The 20,500-nt window shown below is 32.5% G+C and overlaps 1 protein-coding gene across 2 annotated transcripts; it reads right to left on the reverse strand.

Moving 5' to 3' along the window:
• Positions 1-6,956: 6,956 nt before the first annotated feature.
• Positions 6,957-9,310, reverse strand: LOC107954546 (transcription factor MYB17). Of its 2 annotated transcripts, XM_016890138.2 has the most exons (3): positions 8,355-9,276; positions 8,018-8,147; positions 6,957-7,939 (listed from the first exon to the last, which is right to left on the reverse strand). In XM_016890138.2, the coding sequence occupies exons 1-3, from the start codon at positions 8,485-8,487 to the stop codon at positions 7,315-7,317; spliced, it is 888 nt and encodes a 295-aa protein (XP_016745627.1). In that variant the 5' UTR covers positions 8,488-9,276; the 3' UTR covers positions 6,957-7,314. The 2 variants fall into 2 exon arrangements, with proteins under 2 accessions (XP_016745627.1, XP_016745626.1); XM_016890137.2 differs by having other exon boundaries at positions 8,018-9,310.
• Between the last annotated feature and the right edge of the window lie 11,190 nt (positions 9,311-20,500).

Consider the following 20,500-nt stretch of genomic DNA (forward strand, 5'->3'; position numbering starts at 1 on the left):
ATCCTCATATATTGCATTCAGCCTATTGTCAATCATGATTGGGTAGCGAATTTTCTGCATTAAATGAGCCATCCAACTTGACAATACCCGTGTTGATGAATTTTTCAACTAGATTTTTGAAGGCAATGCAATTCTCTATTGAGTGTCCCGCAATTCCCACATGATAATCGCATTGTGCACTTGCGTCGTACCATTTGGGATATAGAGACTGTGGAGGCTTTACATGTAAAGGAGAAACAACATGCGCATCGAATAAGCTTTGATACAGCTCCTTGTACAACATTGGAATTGGCGTGAACTGGAGTTTTCAATACCTTGCTTCACACATGATTCTTGTCTTGATGAACCTTGCTGATTAGCAATCGATTTGCTGTACGTATTCACGTTGTTCACCCCATTTTCTTTTTCTTTTGAGGCTTGCCTTTTATTATTTCCTCTAGCATCAATCTTTCCGCTCCTTATGGCGCTTTCAATCATTTCACCATTCATGATTCTGTCAGAAAATCTTTTTGTGGCACTCCCTAACATATGTGTGATGAACGGAGCTTTCAATGTATTTATGAATAGCATTGTCATTTCCCTTTCCAAGAGCAGTGGCTGAACTTAGACGGCGACCTCCCTCCACCTCTGTGCGTATTGCCTAAAAATTTCATCGGGCTTCTTTTCGATGTTTTGTAGAGTGATTCTATCACATACCATGTCAGTTACATGATTGTACTGCTTTATGAATGCCTGTGCTAAATCTCTCCATGAATTAATCTTGGTACGACTCAATTGGTTGTTTCACTTAGACGCTGCCCTTGTGATGCTATCCTGGAAACAATGTATCAGCAACTGGTCATTACTAACATACCCAGTCATCCGCCTACAAAACATAGTAATATGGGCTTCGGGACTACTAGTTCCATTATACTTCTCAAACTCGGGCATTTTGAATTTGTAAGGGAGTACTAAATCCGGAACCAAGCTTAATTCTTTAGCATCAATCCCATAGTAGCTCTCAGCACTTTCCATTGCTCTAAATTTCCCTTCCAGCCATTTATACTTTTCTTTTAGCTGTTTTGGCAGTTCATCCTTCATTTTCTCATTTTCAGTTGTTTTGTCGAAGTCAAGTATAGCAGGATTAACAAGGTTGTCTCTGGGTTAGAGCCTGATCCAGCTTGAAAATTTATTGGTGTTGCAGTACCGGCCTGAAGCTGGTGAAGCTTGATGGTGACAAAGAATTTGCGCGGATATACCTCAACATGCTGAAGGGTAAAGCTTGGGGGATAAACAGGTCCCTCACTGTCTCCTTCTTTAACATTGAGTACAGAGCCCTTTCCTTTATCAACTTCTCTAGTCAACAACTGAGTTAACTGAGTTATCATTTTCCCCTGAGATTCCATCATTTTTTCATCATCTTTTGCTGAATTTTCTCAAGCTGTTCATTCATTTGTTGTTGAAGCTGATCCTGCATCTCTTTTTGGAATTGTTCTAGCCTTTCCATTCTTTGGTCCATGTCCTTAGTTTTTGATCGAGTACCGTAGCAGTGTTTGGTGGGTTGGTTGGTTTCCAGATTAACTGAAATAAATTTACTCAATTAGACTCTTTCAATGCATATGATGTCATGGAATGCAGATGCATGAAATGAATGTCTAAAGAGACATTGATTCTGATTCAATTACATTTAAAAAACTTTTATAGAAAACAAATCTCTTTATATAAAATGGATATTTATACGGCCTTGCCCTCATAGGCGAAGGCATTCGATCCTCTTCTTCATTCGAGCGTTAAGATAAATCTTACGAACTCTTCAAAAGGGACGTCTCTTCCATCTCTTCTTTGCTTGATCTGGGCCACAACTCATTGCTCACTCATCCTCGTGATGCTCTTTGGCTTCTCTTTAAGAAAGTTCAGCGGCTCTCGAATAATCTTTGTTATCTTGAATCCCTGGGCAACGGAGTAAAGTCGCGAATTCTTCCATCGCCCTTCTTGTGTTTCTAGAAATATATTCAGGCAGCCGTATTATTTTCCATTTTATCAATAAATCCATTTTCTTATGACAAGCTTTCTAAGTTAGTAATCGAATGTGAATCAACACCTCTTTTAATGAAATGTTATGTCATGCAATAAAACACGAAAAGTCAGTATCATATATAAACATTGAAACCAATCAAGAAATAGTAGAAACACCTATTCGGGCATCTACTAGGGTTCAGTGTAGCTCTGCCTAGTGTGGATTCCTAAGGTTCACTATATGAGGTTTGGCTTCTAGAGCAAAGGTACCCGAACCAGCAGATTCCTCGATCCTCACCCATTATAGGCTCATATGGATCGAGTTCAGTTCAGGGGAATACATTTCCCTATGGCTGCACTGAGATGAAAATCTCACGAAGACATAGGTACGGATGTATCCCGAAAGCGGTCCACTACCCTACACGGAGGTGAAAACCTCACGAAGAACTAGTTTCTCGCTCCCACTTAAAAGAGTAAAATTATTCGACTCATGTAATGTGTAATACAAACAATACTTAAATCCATTAAGCAAGAAATAATGAATGCAACAGGATACCATGAAATTTAAAAAAAAAAACAAAATTTTCTCAACCATAAGACAAGAATTAATCAACTTTGTGGCTCGACTCTCTTTTTTAAAAAAGTCCCTAGTAGAGTCGCCAAGCTGTCGAAACCAACTTTTATTTTGAAAAAATAAAAATTAGTTGTCGATGAAAATTTGGAGTCGCCACCAATCTTTTATTAGAGTGTGATTGGACCACCTAAAAACGATTTTGGTCTACGAGTTTTAGAAAAACAGGTTCGGGAGTCAGTTACGTTCGAGGAAGGATTAGCACCCTCGTAACGCCCAAAAATTGGTACCAAATTGATTAATTAATGTCTTAAAGTCGAGAGTTAAAAAAATACGATCCTTATTTAAATATTATTATTTATTGAGACTCACCCATTTTGAAAAAGAAAACGTCACACCCAATGCGTTAGGGCACGACATTTTATTTCTTCAAAAATGAGTTTGTCCAAAATACTCGTGTAATAAAATTTAAGAGAATATTCATTTATTTAAAATTTATAAGGAAATCGCGACCCAATACGTTAGGGCACAATTTCTCAAAATTCTAAACATTGAATATTTTATTTTATTGTTTTTTTTAGAAAAATCTTTATGTCGAGAAATCAACGCGTCACATCCAATACGTTAGGACACCATATGTTGAATTCCCGATGACAAGTTTTATTTTGTTTGATTAAAGAGCAATTCCCGATTGTTAGATTTTACGAAGAAAATCAGAACCCAATACGTTAAGGTTCAATTTTCTTGAAAATCCTAAATACGGGTATTATCTCTATTTTGAAAATTTTCTATTTTTAAACTCGAGTAAAAAATGTAATGTTATATTGGATGTATGTATAAATGTCGCAATAACAAATAATGAATACAACAACGATATAGAAATAACATAAATAGCAAATAAACGAAATTAAAAAACAATGAAATACGAAATATCTAATAAATGAACAAAAATAAATAATAATAATAAAAACATCCTTTAGAAAATAAATGAAAATACAAATAAATAAACGAGTGAAAGAAATAAACAAAATTATAAAATAAAAATAAAATAAAAAATAGAATATAAAGTGTGTGTCTATAATATGTATATTCAAATTATGAAGAAAAAAAACATGGATTTATATATAAAATTTGGGATTATAGAATTTAAATAACAAAATATATTATGTATTTATGAAAATAAAGAAAAAAATATAAAAATCTATATATAAATTATAAAATTTGTTTTAAAAATATAAGTAGGTAGTTAAACATTTTTGAAAATAAAATAAAACATAGATGTATGCGTACATATATATAAATATAATAATCATTAGAAAAAATAAATATATATACATGTACACATAAAATATATTAAAAATAATTAAATAATATCTACAGTATCAAAATTAATTAAATACAAAAAAAAATAAACATGTGTACATGAGAAAAATATTAATTAGAAACATACAGATGTGCATATATATATAAATATAAAAAATATTCATTAGAAATAATATACGAATCAATAAATAAATTATACACAAATCAACAAAATAAGAACAAGCCATAAAAAATAAGAACGCAAGAGAGAGAAATTTGAGTAAATACTCTTAAGAATTATTATTACTCCCCAACTCCCCCTTTATAATGAAAGGAGAGGCATCTATTTATAGTTGAGCCTCCTCAAATCCAACGGTACAGATTAATTACATCAACGGCTAAGATTAAAATGTATCTACAAATTAAATCTCTAATATTACAAAATCATATCTTTTAATATTGCATATTATATCTAATATTACATATCATATCCAAGATTGCATATTATATCTAAGATTACATATCATATCTAAGATTGCATATCCTTGAAGATTATGTTTCAATATGCATCAAGTTTGTAGATAGACCTTCAACCTTTTCAAGTAATGGGTCATCCCGATCGGGCCAAATTATATAATTTTGGACTTTGTTTTATTATTTTGGGTTTATTATTTTTTTATGAGCTCAGGCTAAATTGGCCTATTACATATCATACACAAACATTTAACCATATATTAATAATTAAACTTTCCAAGAATTTTCAAAGCAATCAATATCAAATAACAATCTAGGAGGATTGAGAAACACCATTTCTTACTTTATTGAAGCTTTCTCTCTTTAGCTTCAATTTTATCTCTTAAGACTCATCCAAACCTTTGCTGAAAGTGGAGAGATTTAAGGTGGAAATGAGTTTTGGAGATGAGTTTCTTAGTGATTTTGACAAAAACTCAAGATTTGAGCAGTGGGTTTTAAAGCGATTTCAAGAAAAAGCAAGAAAATTAAAGAGAAGAAGACAGACTCCATGGGATGGGGGGTGGTCATGCAACAAGTTGACGGGGATGAGTTTTTCATTTTTTCCCACTTTTTAAACCATTTAAAAAAAAATTATCATAACAAGTCAAAGTCAACACACATCTTAAATGTGTGGTCCACAACTCATCTCACCACAATTCACATCCAATGGTCCAAAATAGTTCTAAATACCAATATCTCATCAAAATAATATTTCCAAAACTTGATTTTTAAGAATTGACCAAAATCCCCTTAGTAAAATTATCATTTTACCCTCTCTTTTTTTGTCACTTTGCACAATTTCTTCAGAACAATGCGCAAGTATCAAATCCAAATATCAAAATTCACATTTAACTTTTAATAATAATTCTGAGATGGTAAAAATTACACTTTTACCTCTTCTCGACAATAAATGAAAATTTTATGATTTAGTCCATGTACTTTCCAATCTCTCTAATTTAATCTCAAAAGTAATTTTCATGACACCAATACACATTCCAACTTATTCTTATGACAATTAATCAACAATAATTCAACTTTCTTATTTTAGTCAAATTTTCACTTTAGCCCTCAAACTTTTTTAAATTTTAAATTTGGTCTTTTGCCTCATTTCCACATCCAAAATGCTTTTCATTGATTTCCATTTTCAATACAAATTTTTCTTTCATAAAAATTATGTCTTTGACTCATATTTTAAATTTTCTTGCAAATTTACTATACCCAATCTCGGAATAGTATCATGTATCATATTAAAAATTTTGGGGGTGTTACATTAATAAACCAAAAAATAAATCTAAAATCATTGTTAGCAAAAAAAAAAAGCACTCCATAAAACGAGTTTAAAAAGATCCCATATGTTTTTCAAATGTAAGGAAATAATAATAGACTAAAAATTCTATTACACGAGTATGCGTGTGGTAATTATGTATTTAGAACACCAGGTGTGTTTAAAAGTATCATATAATAAATAATGAAACATATGTTTTGAAACTAATTAATAATGACACATGTCATATGTGCAATATTAAAATGAAAATATTAGATTAAATTGTGAGTAAAACAAAATTTAAACATGTAAATACATCAGATTAAAAATATTAAATGCACTACAATTGTTTATAACGGCGTTATCATCAATCTTGAGTTAATGTCGGGTTAACTTGTAATACTAACTCAATTAGCAACATTATCAACATATACAATTGATGGAATAATAAAGTTTGCATAATAAAATTAAAGTGTACAAAACATTTCAAGATAAAGTTTTGTTTTAGTGGACAAGTAAAAGTTTTATTGATGTAGAAGTCATGGGCAGTGGCGAAACTAGGGGGCTAGCAGGGGATCTGGCCCTCCTAAAATGAAAAATTTTTCATATGGCCCCTTTAAAATTTTTAAAATTTTAAATTAGTAAAAGTAAAATTACACTTTGGCCTCCCTAAAAATATAAAAATTTGATTTAATTCTTTAAAAATTAAGAAAATATAGTCTATTAAAATAATGAAATTGAATTTTTTATATCGTAAAAATTATAATTTAATTTCAGCCCCTTAAAAAATTTTCTAGTTTCGCCCTAATCATGGGTTTGAATTTCACCATATTCAAATTATTTATTATTATTTTTAAATAAAAAGACTAAAGAGCCTTAGAATAATATAGTTTATTTTTAATACTAAAAGATATTTTCATAATTTTCCTAATCAAATTGATATCAGATTATCTCCTACACTAACTCAATTAAGGGTTAAATAAAAATATAAATATACAATTGATGAAATAAAAAAATGTGCATGACAATATTAAAATGTACAAAGCATTTCAACGAAACAATTAGTTTTTTTTATCTTATTCAGTAAGAGAAAGCATTGGTTGAGCAAAGAAGTTAAAGTTTTATCAATGCCAATACGATGGATTTAAATCTCATCATATACAAATTATTTATTGATCCTTTTAAAATATAAAAAAAATTAAATTTTCGTAAAAATATTCATAATTTCTTTAGCTAATTAATGTTATATACTACAACTCAATCGAAGTATAGGAGTATAAATAGATAATTTTGAAGTATAAAAGAGTGATATTTGACAGCTTCAAATAGAGGTTTTTGTTTTCTTTTTACTCCGACTCAGACCAGTGATTTCTGATTTTCTCAACGCTGTCAATAGCATAGGCTCAATGATCAGAATTCTCATACATTTCCTCCATTACAGTTAATTAAATAAGCAAACAACCTGCAAAATCCCATATTAAAAGTTCCAAACGTTATAACTAGTATTTATATTATACTATATATGTGTGATAAACACTAGGTTCAATCATGGCATCACCTTAATAGGCAATATAAAATTTACCATATAGTTGCCTTAGGCTCTAAAACTGGGTTCAATATTCAGTGGCAAAATATTTATACAAATCATGCCTTGAGATTGATATTTGAGTCAACATTGCGGGGGTGTAGCGTAAGTATCAACATCATCCAAGAAGCTCATGTCATTGTTAATGGGGAAATCCAACAGCAGTTGCAGCGCAGTGTCTGATGAATCTTCGGACTCGTTCGAACTTGATGAGAAAGATGCATCGAACATGATGGGATCCTCAGTCCGACTGCTTTTAGGGGTTGAAGACCCTGCTGCGATGGGCCCAACATCAATGGTGACACCCGAAACCGACCCACATTTTGTGGATGAAGAGGCTTGAGAAATAGGGCTTCTGCAATCGGCTTTAGCTTCTCCGTTCAATTTCCGAAACGATTCTCCGACTTCGGAATTCCATAAGCGTAGGAAAAAGTCAGGGTCAGGTTTCACCGACGTTGGTGGTGAATTGAAGAACAGCGACTCCTTGGAAAGGCGAGCCTCCGCTTCCAGCCTAGCGCTCTCCCATTGAGCCATGTGACGGGTGGCAGGAGATGAACGTGGTCTGGTGGTTGGACCGCCAGAGGTGAACGGCTCGTGGGTCAGTGGGTCAACACCCATGCAAAGCAGGCGTTTCTTCAAGTGAGTGTTCCATAGGTTCTTGATCTCATTATCAGTTCGTCCTGGTAATTGAGAAGCAATGGCTGCCCACCTGGATTCCACGAAGAAGATGAAATAAATGAAACTCTTTTAAGAAATTAATAAGCTAAGAAATGAAGAAAAAAAAAACCTGTTTCCAAGAATGGCATGAAGCTGGATGACTAGCTTCTCTTCGTCAAGAGTGAAGGGGCCGCGTTTTATGTCAGGCCTAAGATAATTTGTCCACCGAAGCCGGCAACTCTTGCCGCAACGACTAAGACCTGTCAATGTCGAAATCAGTCCCTTTATGGGTTGTAGAGGACTCACACGACAAAACAGAAACTTCCAAAGTGCTTCAAAGTTCAAACAAAGTGTATAAACTATATATACGAAATAGTACATGATATTGACAAGAAGCAGATAGAATTTATGAGAAAAAGGGGTTTTGTAGGAGTGAAGTGAGGAGGCAAAAGTGGAGTCAAAATCACCAGAAAGCTTAGGAAGAGAACGCCAGCTTCCATGGCCATGTTTGTTGATGTAATTTATAAGTATCTCATCTTCTTCAGGACCCCATGGCCCTTTCTTCAAACCTTTCCTCTCACAACATGGCCTCCTCCCCATTCCCTTTTCCCTAATTTATGATTTCAGAATGCCAAAACAACACCAATTTTCAGAATGAATAAGAAGGCTGAGTGGGGGTGTTTCTGAGTGATGAAACGCTATAAAGTAGAATCATAAAAAGAAGTACAAGAAGAGGGTGAAAAGAGATGGGTTTTAAAAGAAGGCAGTTTGATGTTATCTAGGCAAATTGAAAGTGATTATTATGTAATAAATATAAAAGTAGGGTTCATACAAGCAAGCAATAAGGATCAGCGAGTTTCAAGCTGACTTGCTCTGCTTTTCAATTAATATGGAGGTAATACAAAACAGTGTACGTCTGCACGTATTTATGTTGATTGAAGAAACACTTGAATGTTGAAAACACTTATCATTGAGAGAAGATAATAAAACAAGAAAAAGATTGTACAAACAGTGAAGAGAGTTAATGAGGGGTTCCTGTTTTTGAGGTTTCTGAGTTGCAGAGAAATAGAAAGAAAGAAATCAAAAGAAATAAAGCGAGAGAAAGAAAGTGCAATGAAGATGAAAGGGAAAGCATTAATAATGGATTCTCTGAGAGAAAGGACAAAAATATATGCAAGGGATTAATGGCGATGACAATGACATTGGCCATGAAATAACTCACCCCGCATAAATACCAAGTGTTGGGTGGGAATTGGGGGCAGAGAGAGGGGTGGGATTGGCTTCTGGGGGTGGACTTTTCAGTTTGGAAAATCAAACTAATGAATGGAGGGAATGATTTTATTTTGGGGGCTTGAACTGAAGGGTTCATTTTCTTATTAGCCTGTGTGGATATTGTGAGAAAATGAAATGTTTTTCCTTTCCTTTTAAAAGTCGAAGAAGACATGGCTACTTGGCTAGTCATTTCAGCTCAACAATAAATTTGGTCAATGGCAAGTAGAATATCATTTGGGGGTGAAATCAGGTCGGCTTGTAATTATTGCATCTCATTGCAGATGAAATTATCCCATGTCTCTTTTACTCATTTATCATTTAATTTATACCTAAGTTTAGAAATTATTATTTTAGGTTATTCGTAAATTTATATTTTAATTATTTACTCTTAAATAATTAAATTTTTTATTTAAGCTATTCACGAATTTCTACCACCTTTGTTATAAGCCCAATCATATTTAAAAGAAAAGTTTGATCTATGAAAGTTTTTATTTAAGTCGTTTGATTGTTGACTTTTTTTCTATAAGAAGATAAATATAAACTACTTATTTAGTCTTCTAACTTTTACCCCAATATGAAATTTTTATAATTTCGTTATCTAATTTTTTATGGTGCTTTCATTTTAGTTATTCAAACGTTAAATTTCTAACGATGGTTGATTGTACATATAACATCATGTTTACACTTTCATTTTGATCACCTAACTTTTAAGTTGCTTCCATTTGTGTCACACAATAAATATTTTTTTAAAGTATTGATCGTGTAAACAAATACTAAAGTGAAAAAAACGGTATAAATTAAAATAAAATATTAAAATTTGTCAAATTGTACTTATTTATCTCGTTAACAAAAATTCTAATTTTTAAAATTATTGAATTTTTAAATTTCAAACATCAAAATCAATTAAACTAATTGTTGATTTTTTTTATCCTTCATAATGTCAATCAATTTGTTACTATAATTTTAAAATTGATTAAAATTCTGTTGTATGTTTCTAGATTATTCTTAACAAAATCAACTCAACTAACTCATATTTAATAATTGTCTACAAAACTTAAAATTCTTTTGATTATATTATCTTAAATCTTCCATGCTAAGCTAAAAGAAAAGAAAATTCCTTATAATTAATTAAATTAACTATTTATTCTTCATTTGGGTAAAGAAGTGATAAAAAAATTCTGGGGTTTGTTTGGCATGAAAGATAAAACTAATTAATTGTAATGATTTTTCTTTGTTTTTATCTTAGCATGGAATATTCAAGAACATATAATAACAAAAAAATTTTGGGCTTTGTAGACAATCATTAAATATTAGTTATTTGAGTTGAAACATAAAATAAAGTTTTAAATTTTAGAAGGAGATTAATTTAATAAATTCAATATTATACCAACAAATTTCACCAAAAAAAAAATATTATACTAACAAATCAACTGACACTATCAAGGGATAATTTTCAATAATTTATTAAATTGATTTTGATGTTTTAAAATTTAAATTTTTAATATTGAAAAAAAAATTAGAACTCCCGGCAATGGGGTAAACAAGTACAATTTGATATTTTTTTAATTGATTATTTTAATTTCTATCACTTTTTCATTTTAATTCTTAATGTGCTTTTACCCCCAATCAATACTTGAAAATTATATTTTTTGGGTGACCAAAATGAAAGCAACTTAGAAGTTGGATGACCAAAATACAAGTTTTAAACATGATGTAACATGTACATTTAACCATTGTTAGAGATTTTAATGCTTAGGTGACTAAAATTAAAGCGCCTTAAAAGTTGGGCGACGAAATCGCAAGGATTTCATTTAGGGTGACCAAAATGAAAGTGCCCTAAAAGTTGGGTGACCAACTAGGTAGTTTATCCAAAAAAAAAAGTCTTACAAGCGAGCTTCAAGCAATGATTCGACGGTCAGTACAATGGATCAATATCATCGACGAGTAGAATAACTTACCTTAGATCCAAATCAATCTGGCGATCAGTATTCAAGATCAACAAAGAAAATCGTTTGGATTTTGGTTTGAAGATTTATGACTTTTAAAGCTATTTCATGAAACAAAATTGAAATGTAGAAGAGAAGGGAAAGGAAAACTTTTGATTGGTCCAAGTGGAGAGAACAAATGTCATACAACAGTGTTTAATGGCATAATGACTTAAATGAAAACTTTCAATTAGTTCAATGATCATTTTGTAACATTTTGAAGTTGAGTGACCAAAAATAAACTTATTAATAGTTTTGTGACATTGGGTGTAGTTTACCCTAAATTATTTTGGCCCAATTTAATACTTGAATTTGGGATTTAGGGCACTCTCCCCTCATTAGCCCCTTAATCAATGTTATTGGAACCAAATCGAACCGATTGAATCGAGAATTGGTTGGGGTATCGGTTCGAGAAAAGACTTGGGATTGATGAGTCGAAAACTAGTACGGATTGATGGAACTGATTTTAATCATTTTCTAAATTTTCTCATGATCTATTTAATCAAACTGTCCAAATCGATCAAATCAGTCTGACCAACTGAATCGACAAACTGATGACCTAATCAGTCCAATTCTAAAATGCTTGTCCTTAATCTCTCATCCCTCATCCCCTTTCCTTTCATCCTCATCTTTTATTTTCTCGTTTTCTTCATCTCCTTCCCTATCCTTCTCTCTTTTGGTCCTTTTAATTTCATAATAATAAAAAATCTAATATTTTATGAAAAGTTAAAAAAAAACATAAAATTACTAAAAAAATGTCGAGAATGAATATGGATAAATGGTTGTCCTAGTTCAAACGTATTGTGACAAGCAATTGTCCTGGTCCATTCTAATGTTAAATAATATTCTAATATTTTAAATTTTTTAGATTTTATATATTTTAAATTTTAAGACAATAATATATAAAAAAAATAGCATGTTAAAAAAGTATGTCTAGAATGAACTTGGCCAAATGATTGTCGAAATTCAAATAAACCTAAATAACTGTTTATGTAGATTCATTCCCTATGTGTAACAAAGTATGCTTTTTTTGTATAAATTTTAAATATTTTATTTTTATTTTTATTTTTATTTTTTACCATGTGTCAAAATGCGAGGGTGTCATGTGTCACCGTGCTATTGGTTGTCAATGGCACATCAGCGTATTTTAACGATGTTAGTTAGGTACCTAAAAATATACGAAGTTGACTTAGAGTTTTCAAGTTAGGTACTAATTAGGTCCTAAAAAAGATTTAATTATCATGTAGGTATAAGTTACCAAGTTTAAGTACCTTTATATATATTAACCTTAAACGTAATAAGCACATCTAAAGCAGTACCATCCCACGTTTGCATCCTTTTAGGCTCAAAAAGTGGAATTGAAGTTACAATATACTAGCTTTGAGAAAAGATATTATTAATGATACATTTAATCTTTGATGTTTATATAGTTTTTTTTTTGTCAATTTAGCTTTTATTCATTTTTTAGAGTTAAATTTGGTCATTACCCTTTCAAAAATAGTTAAATTACTTTTTAACATAAATGTTGATTAAAATATTAATTTATTTAATGATGTTAACATGGCAACTCGCATGACAGTCCACGTGTACTGTATATTGACACGACACTTTACTTTATATGCCACATTAATAAATAATTAAAAAAATAAAAAAATATTAAAAAATTTCAAAACTCGAAAAAAATATAAGAAGTTCATAAAAACCTTTTTAAAGAATTAGTATGATGTACTCATGAATTGTCATATGAGTTGTCATTTTTAAAAATTTAATAGTTTAGTCAATATTTTCATTAAAAAAATTAACAATCAAACTTTTTTTAAAAAGTTGATGGTCAATTTTAATTCTTTTTAAAAGGTTTAGCTTTAAACCTAACTAAAAAATGAACAAGGGCAAAATTGATAAAAAAATATAAACGTTAAGAATTAAATTTATTATTATGCCTATACTATATTTTATCTATTTTTATAAACCAATAAATATAAATTTAAGTATTTTTATCATTTCACATACAATTTAAAAAACATATGCACATAATAATATTTAAATCCAAGGTTCCATAATCTTCCTTCCCTCAACCCTATCAGTTCAACTAAAGTCGCATTTGGTTTTCATATATTTTTATAAGGCTAAAATATGCTATAAGTCCTTGCACTCCTCTAAATTTTAAAATTTGGTCTCTATACTTCTATTTCTAGGAATTTAGTTTCTTTACTTTTTAGATTTCAAATTTCAGGTCCAACTATTAACATTCTTAATTTTTTTTTGTTAAATTCAGGTTAATTACAATGACATTTTTTTAATTACATAGCTACCAAATTAGTTTTTTTTTATTTCAAAATGTCACACCAATAAATTTAACAAAAAAAAGTTTAACGGTTTTAATGGTTAGATTTGAAATTTGAAATCTAAAAAATAGAGGAACTAAATTTCTAAAAATAAAAATATAAAGACTAAATTCTAAATGTTCAAGAAATATAGAAACTTATGGCATATTTTAACCTTTTCATAAATTTGGTTTCCAAAACACAAGTTATGTGATATAAAATTTAAAAGTTAGTTATTTTCTATTATTGGATTTTTGTTTAATAACATTAATGAAACGGTGCGTTTAGACATTAGTATAGCTTAAGTAATACATCGTGTTTTAAGGGTGCAAGATAGTTGTTATAACAGCTGTAGTAACAACTTTGGGGGTTGACATGTTCTTAGCCAAGTTATTGAGAAAAAATATCAAGAAATTCTCAACTCAAGGGTATTAGAGCCTCTTGATTCTTCATGATGGGTGATGGGGTTACCACACATACTCAGAAGAAGGTGGGAAAATTACAACAAGAGCTCTCTAAGCTGTAAACCGATCTGGATAAGAAGCTAGAGGCTCGGTTGGCTAGCTTCAAGGATGATTTCCATGTTGAACTTAAAAATGAGATGAAAACCCTATTTGAGTAATACCTTGGCAAATCAAACATTGATGTTGGCTCTCGTGTTGCTTAGGATAAAGGCAAAGGCATTCTTGGGGATGCTCCTCAAAGGTTTCCTCCAAAAAGTCCTACCACTACTCATGTTGTTTTCTAGGAAGATGTAGGTTTGGGTTATCCCTTCAAGTTGGATTATCCCAAGTTTGAAGGGACTAATTTTCAATTTTGGTCAACCAAGATGGAATAGTCTTTTAAAAGGGAAAAGGTACTTGGCAATGCCAAGGTTTATACAATTATGTTACATCTTGAGGGGAAGGCATTAGACTGGCACCATTTTTGCATTCAATAGCAAAGGGGATTTCACCTGCTCAATTGAGATTCCTATGCTCAAAGTTTAAGGGATCAATTTGGTTCATAAACATTTCAGGATCCTATAGTTGATCTGATTTCCTTGAAGTAAAAGGGATTTGTTGATACTTACCATAACTCTTTTGTAAGTCTCTTGAACCAATTATTTCTTTCGTATAAGAAGCTGATGATAAAGTGCCTTTTCATTTTGAGAAAGGAATTGGGACCATGTTCTATAGTTATGGCCATTAAAGCTCAAGCAGCCTTGAATGTTTCAAGTTCTTCTCTTCAATTGGACTCATAGTTCCTTTTGGATGAGTTCATTGAATTTTTCTAAGAGCCTAAAGGGTTGCTTCACCCTAAACTACAAAACCACAATATCCCATTGATAGATGAACAACAAGTGGTGAAAGTCAAACCCTATAGATATCTTGCAGTGCAGAAAACTGATATGGAGAAAACGATTAAGGAAATGTTACAGGTTGGCATCATTAAAGACAATAACAATTCATTTACTTCACCAGTTGTAATGGTGAAAAAGAAAGATGGTTCTTGGAGATTGTGGATCGATTATAGGCAATTGAACCAGCTTACTGTCAATGACTTATTTCCTATACCTGTGATTAAAGAATTGTTAGATGAATTAGGGAAGGTTTCCTATTTCTCCAAGTTTTGATTTGAGGTCTAGTCACCATCACATCAAGATGTGGGAACTTGACATCTACAAGACTACTTTTAGAACTCATGAAAGGTATTATGAGTTCTTGGTGATGCCATTTGGCCTTAACAATGCTCTTTCCAACTTCCTTATAAATGTTGTATTCAAACCTCTATTAAGAAGGCCAATCCTTCTTTTTTTTTATGATATCTTAGTATATTTATCTACATGGACCGAACATTTGTTGCATTTAAGAGAAGTCTTGGCCTTGTTGAGTAAGCATAATGTAACACCCCATACCCGACCCGATTGCTGGATTCGAACTATAGGGTGCTACATTACATGTCTAAATTTAACTAACACATTCTTTAATATTTTCGCAATTCATATTCACTTAATACAAATATTATTTAAACACGATTAGCTAATGGACTTCACCACATACACAAATTTATTTCAATTATACACTTTAATTTAAGATACAAAAATTTCAGAAAGTAACTTTGACATATTGAATATTTATTTAGTTTTGAAATTTATCTTCTAACCATATCTAATTACAAATTAAACTATGACCTTGAGGCTTTGCCTCTAGGTCGTCCCGTTGTATGCATATTACAACTAAAAAGCAAGCCTACCTAAGTACGACAAATTTTGGCTTGGTCCCTATTTGAATCCTTGAATTTCCCTTTTTAACTGCAAAACATAATAACACATACATAAGTTCAAATGAACTTAGTGAGTGGTTCATACATTGTATCAGCGTAACACTAGCAAGCTTGAAATTCATGATTCAGATTCATGTTTGACTTTATCTGCACTGGGACAATTCATTAATCTTACTAACGTAGACTTCTCATCACACATACCTCCACATCTCGTAGATCGATATGTTATCTTCTATGTTATGAACTTCCTCTTCATCGCTTCTCTTTATGGAACCCCTTATGGATTACTTTCACCTGTCCATTTTCAATTATTGGATAACTAACGTTGTATTAACGGATTACCATTAGTACAAACGCAAAATACCTCCACTGACCATTTTATGGAGAATTAGCGCATGACGGTAAAATCCTGCAGACATTCTCTTAGTAGATAGTTTTTGTGGCTTCCACTTGAAAGATAAATTATCTTGGAGAATAGACCTTTTTACAAATTCCCATATTCTTAGAAGGTAATATATATATGGATACAGACTTATGGATTCATATATGTAGATATATATTTATAAGAAAAGATCTTCATATAGAAATGGATTCCAATATGTGAGTGGTTCTGCGAACATTCATAAGATAGAATTTCATGTCCAGCTTCGACACTAAGCTTAAAAAACATATTTGGCAGACTGCCATAATTTGCATCTGTCTCGTAATAACAGATAACCCATATATAATGGCCCACTCTTAGAAATAGAGTACACGTAGGCAGATTCATACTTGTAAGACAGTCTTGACGGACTCTCACTTATAAGACAGTCCTGATGGACTCTCACTTGAAAGATTGTCCTTTTGTAAGATATTCCTGACGAGCTGTCATATATTTCATATACGGACTCATAAAATGAGAATTCATAGAAGAAAATCCTCATATAGGAACAGATTCACATATGTCTATCTCTCAAACCTCCACTGGATTATGACATGTAAGCGAATCTGGTGGACCTCTCCAGATTATACCTTATATGCGATTCTGGCGTACCTCCCTAAATCATGCCATGGCCATGGACTTGTATTTCACATATATAGCTTAAAGCCTTAGACTCCTCAGACTCTCATACTACCTTTAAAGGGCTTTCATACTACCTATAAAAAGACTTTCATATCTATGTGCACATATTCTCTGTACAAACCAGCCTAACCTCTACAAAGTTGAATACCATTAATATTCATTTTCTGTATAGTCCGCCCAGACCTCCGCAAATCCTCTTTGTTAACTTGAAGACATACGTGTTCCCTTGCAAGGTCCGGGTCATTCGCCAATCTCGATTTTCATTCTCATACTATACCGGAGGCAAAACATGTAACATATCATATTCTCCTCTACTCCTCTCATCTTTATCACACTTCGACAGACCTCCATTACCCTGCATATCATTCATATACATGCATTTCAAACACAAGCACTCAACCAATACTACCATTCATGCATAATACACATTACACCACACATTTCATTGACACCATATGGATGAACTTACAACCAGTCATGTATTTGCACAACATTCAATTAGACATACCCAGCACACAATACTGAAAATAATGAACAACCATTTAATACATGAGTTCAGGAACTCACCTAAAATTGACACTGAATCTATCTACTTAGTTTTTCCTTTATTTCTCGAGCCTCCTTAGCCAACTAAACACAACAACCATTTCAGAAATCCTAAGAAGATAATTTATAATGATAAGAACCATACTTTGTTTGCATACAGAAGTAGTTTAATGACTATCCGCAACTTTACCCATTACAGAACAGAATCAATGGATTAACTGAATCCTTAACTTTCTTCTATTTTCTTAGATTTGCTAATACAAAGAGGTTAGGAAGCTTACCATCTACGAAAATTTTTAGTTACTTAGACTCAAACTTTAGTCTCTTTCTTACATGCATAATGGTCCTTAATCTTTCTCTCTGTCAAAACAAACTAAAGAAAAGATGAAGAAAGAACTGCCCTGGAGAACGTCTCTCCCTTATATAATACTCCTGCGCTTCCTTCATTAATATCAATTCAACATCCAAGTGTAGGTATTCTGCCAATTACTCTTATTTATGTTAGAGCTCGCCCAAATTTGGTCCTCAAAGTCACTTTTACAACCTAAGCTTTGACTTTTCCAAGTGTGGCACATAAACTCTTTGCTAAAATGAGAAAATGCAAGTTTGGGGCCAAGAAAGTTGAATATTTGGGGCATGTGATCTCTAAATGGTCTGTAGCTATGGGTAAATCCAAGGTAGAATGTGTAGAAAATTGGCCTGTTCCTCAGTCAATTAAGGAGCTCAGAGGGTTTTTGGCTTGTCTGATTACTATAGAAGGTTTGTAAAGCATTATGAATTCTTGGCCAAGCCCCTTACTAACTTACTCAGGAAGAATAAATGGAAATGAGCTGAGTAAGCCACTCAAGCCTTTCAACAGTTGAAGAAAGCAGTCTGTTCTGCTCCTATCCTTACACTTCTTGATTTTCAAACTGAATTTTATATTGATACAAATGCTTGTGGGTATGGTGTGGGGATTGTGTTACATTAGGGAGAGAAGCCTATTACTTTTTTCAGTAAAGCTTTAGGTCTCAAACATTATTCCATATCCATTTCTAACAATGAGATGTTGGTAGTTCTCATGGCTATTAAGAAGTAGAGGGCTTATTTGATTGACAAGCATTTCAAGATTCAAACAGACCATCAAAGTTTGAGATTTCTTTCTGAGAATCAAGCTATTACTCCATTCCAGCAGAAATGGATGGCCAAAATGTTAGGCTATGATTATGACATTTTCTATTGAAAAGAGCTGCATAACATTGTGGCTAATGCCTTGTCAAGGAAGCTAATGAAGTCTTCTGTGCAGCTAAATCAAATAAGTGGCAATTCCATGGTATCAGAACAACTCACCAAGGTTAAAAGGTCATGGAAAACTGATCCCAAGTTATAAAAATTCATCCAAGTAAATCATGCCTTGCATCTTAAGTATTCTTGGGATTGTCAGTACCTTAGGAGAAAGGGTAAGATTATATTAGGAGCAAATGGTGAACTAAGGAATGAACTTTTTGAATATTTCTATTGCAGCGCGTTGAGGGGCCATTTGTCTAATTTGCTATATTGTAAGGGGATGACAAATTATGTGAAACAGTGAGTGAAAGAGTATGTGGTGTGCCAGAAATGTAAGAGTGATAATGTTGCTAAAACTGGACTGATGTAGCCAATACCAATACTTGATTGAGCATTGGCTAAAATGAACATGGATTTCATAAAGGGCCTCTCCACTTCAAAGAGCAAGGAAACCATCTTTGTGGTGGTTGATAGGTTAACCAAGTATGGTCATTTTGTGGCTCTTTCACATCTCTTTGCAGCAGTCACAATGGCTTAGGAATACCTCAATAACATCTACAAACTCTATGAAGCTCTTAAATTGATTGTGTCTAATGGAGACAAGATCTTTGTCTCTAATTTTTTGCAAGAGTTGTTCAAGAGACTGGGAATTAAGTTGAAACTTTCTATAATCTACCATCCTGAAACTGATGGTCAGACAAATGTATTAAACAGATGCTTAGAAGGGTATTTGAGATGCATGTTCGATAAGAAACTTGGAGAATGGATGTTGTGGTTGCCTTTGGCAGAGTGGTGGTACAACACTTCACACCATTCAGCAATTGGAACTTCCTCTTATGAGGCTTCTTATGGGCAAAATCCTCTCATACACTTGTCTTATCTTGTTGGTATGTCAACTGTGGCTATTGTGGATAAGAGCTTACATCAACGAGAGGCAACCAAGCAGGTAGAAGTTGAAATTCCATCTTGAGAGAGCTCGTGAACGCATGAAACACTTGGCTGATAAAAGGGGAAGTGATAGGGTCTTTAAGGTGGGGGACTTGGTGTATTTGAAACAATAGCCCTATAGACAACATATTATGAGAAAGACATGGAATCAAAAGCTAACCTTTAAGTTCTATAGGCCTTTCCCCGTAGAGACTTGAGTGGGGAAGGTGGCATGCATGTTAACTTTGCCTATTAGGTCATGCATCCATGCCACTTTTTTATGTAAGCTAACTCAAAAAACATGTTGGACATTCAGTGGTTCAAACAGCTTTGCCCATTGTTGGCATTGATGGAGCAATTGTTAAAGAGCCATCTCCAATCATTAATCGTCGAATGATGAAGAAAGGACAAAGGGAAATGACTAAAATTTTGATTGAGCGGACCAATACATTTTCAGAAAATGCCGCTCGGGAGAATTTGGCAGAGTTACAGAAGAGGTTTCCTTCTTTTCATCCTTGAGGACAAGGATGCTTCAAGGAGGGACTAATTGATATGGAATTTAAAAGTTAGTTATTTTCTGTTATTGGATTCCTGGTTAATAACATTAATGAAAAGGTGCGTTAGGCATTATTAGTATAGCTTAAGTAATACGACGTGTTTTTTAATAGTGTAAGAGGGTTAAATGATACAATGTGTATCGTTGAGTTGTTATAACAGCTATAGTAACGACTTGTAACTATCTTCCCTGATTGGCAATTTAAGCCCGACATGATTGAGGAAAAATATCAGGAAATTCTCAACTCTTTTCTTCTTCTCTTCCCTTCTCTGTCGATTTCTTGATCCGTATCATCATGCTGGCACCACTTTCATCTAAAGACTAAATCTTGTTTAGGGTGTCGGTTCCTTCCCATTCAAATCCGTTTCAAAATGTAAAGTTTCCCATTACTCCATTTTTTTTCATCCGC

Source organism: Gossypium hirsutum, chromosome D07 (genome assembly GCF_007990345.1).
Source record: "Gossypium hirsutum isolate 1008001.06 chromosome D07, Gossypium_hirsutum_v2.1, whole genome shotgun sequence".
NCBI classification, from domain to species: Eukaryota; Viridiplantae; Streptophyta; class Magnoliopsida; order Malvales; family Malvaceae; genus Gossypium; species Gossypium hirsutum.

What these genes read in the sequence shown, in the direction of transcription:
- LOC107954546 (XM_016890137.2), bottom strand. Translation starts at nt 8,487, where the DNA reads ATGGGGAGGAGGCCATGTTGTGAGAGGAAAGGTTTGAAGAAAGGGCCA. An exon ending in CATGCCATTCTTGGAAACAG is followed by an intron (nt 7,940 to 8,017) that starts GTTTTTTTTTTC and finishes CGTGGAATCCAG; the next exon opens with GTGGGCAGCCATTGCTTCTC.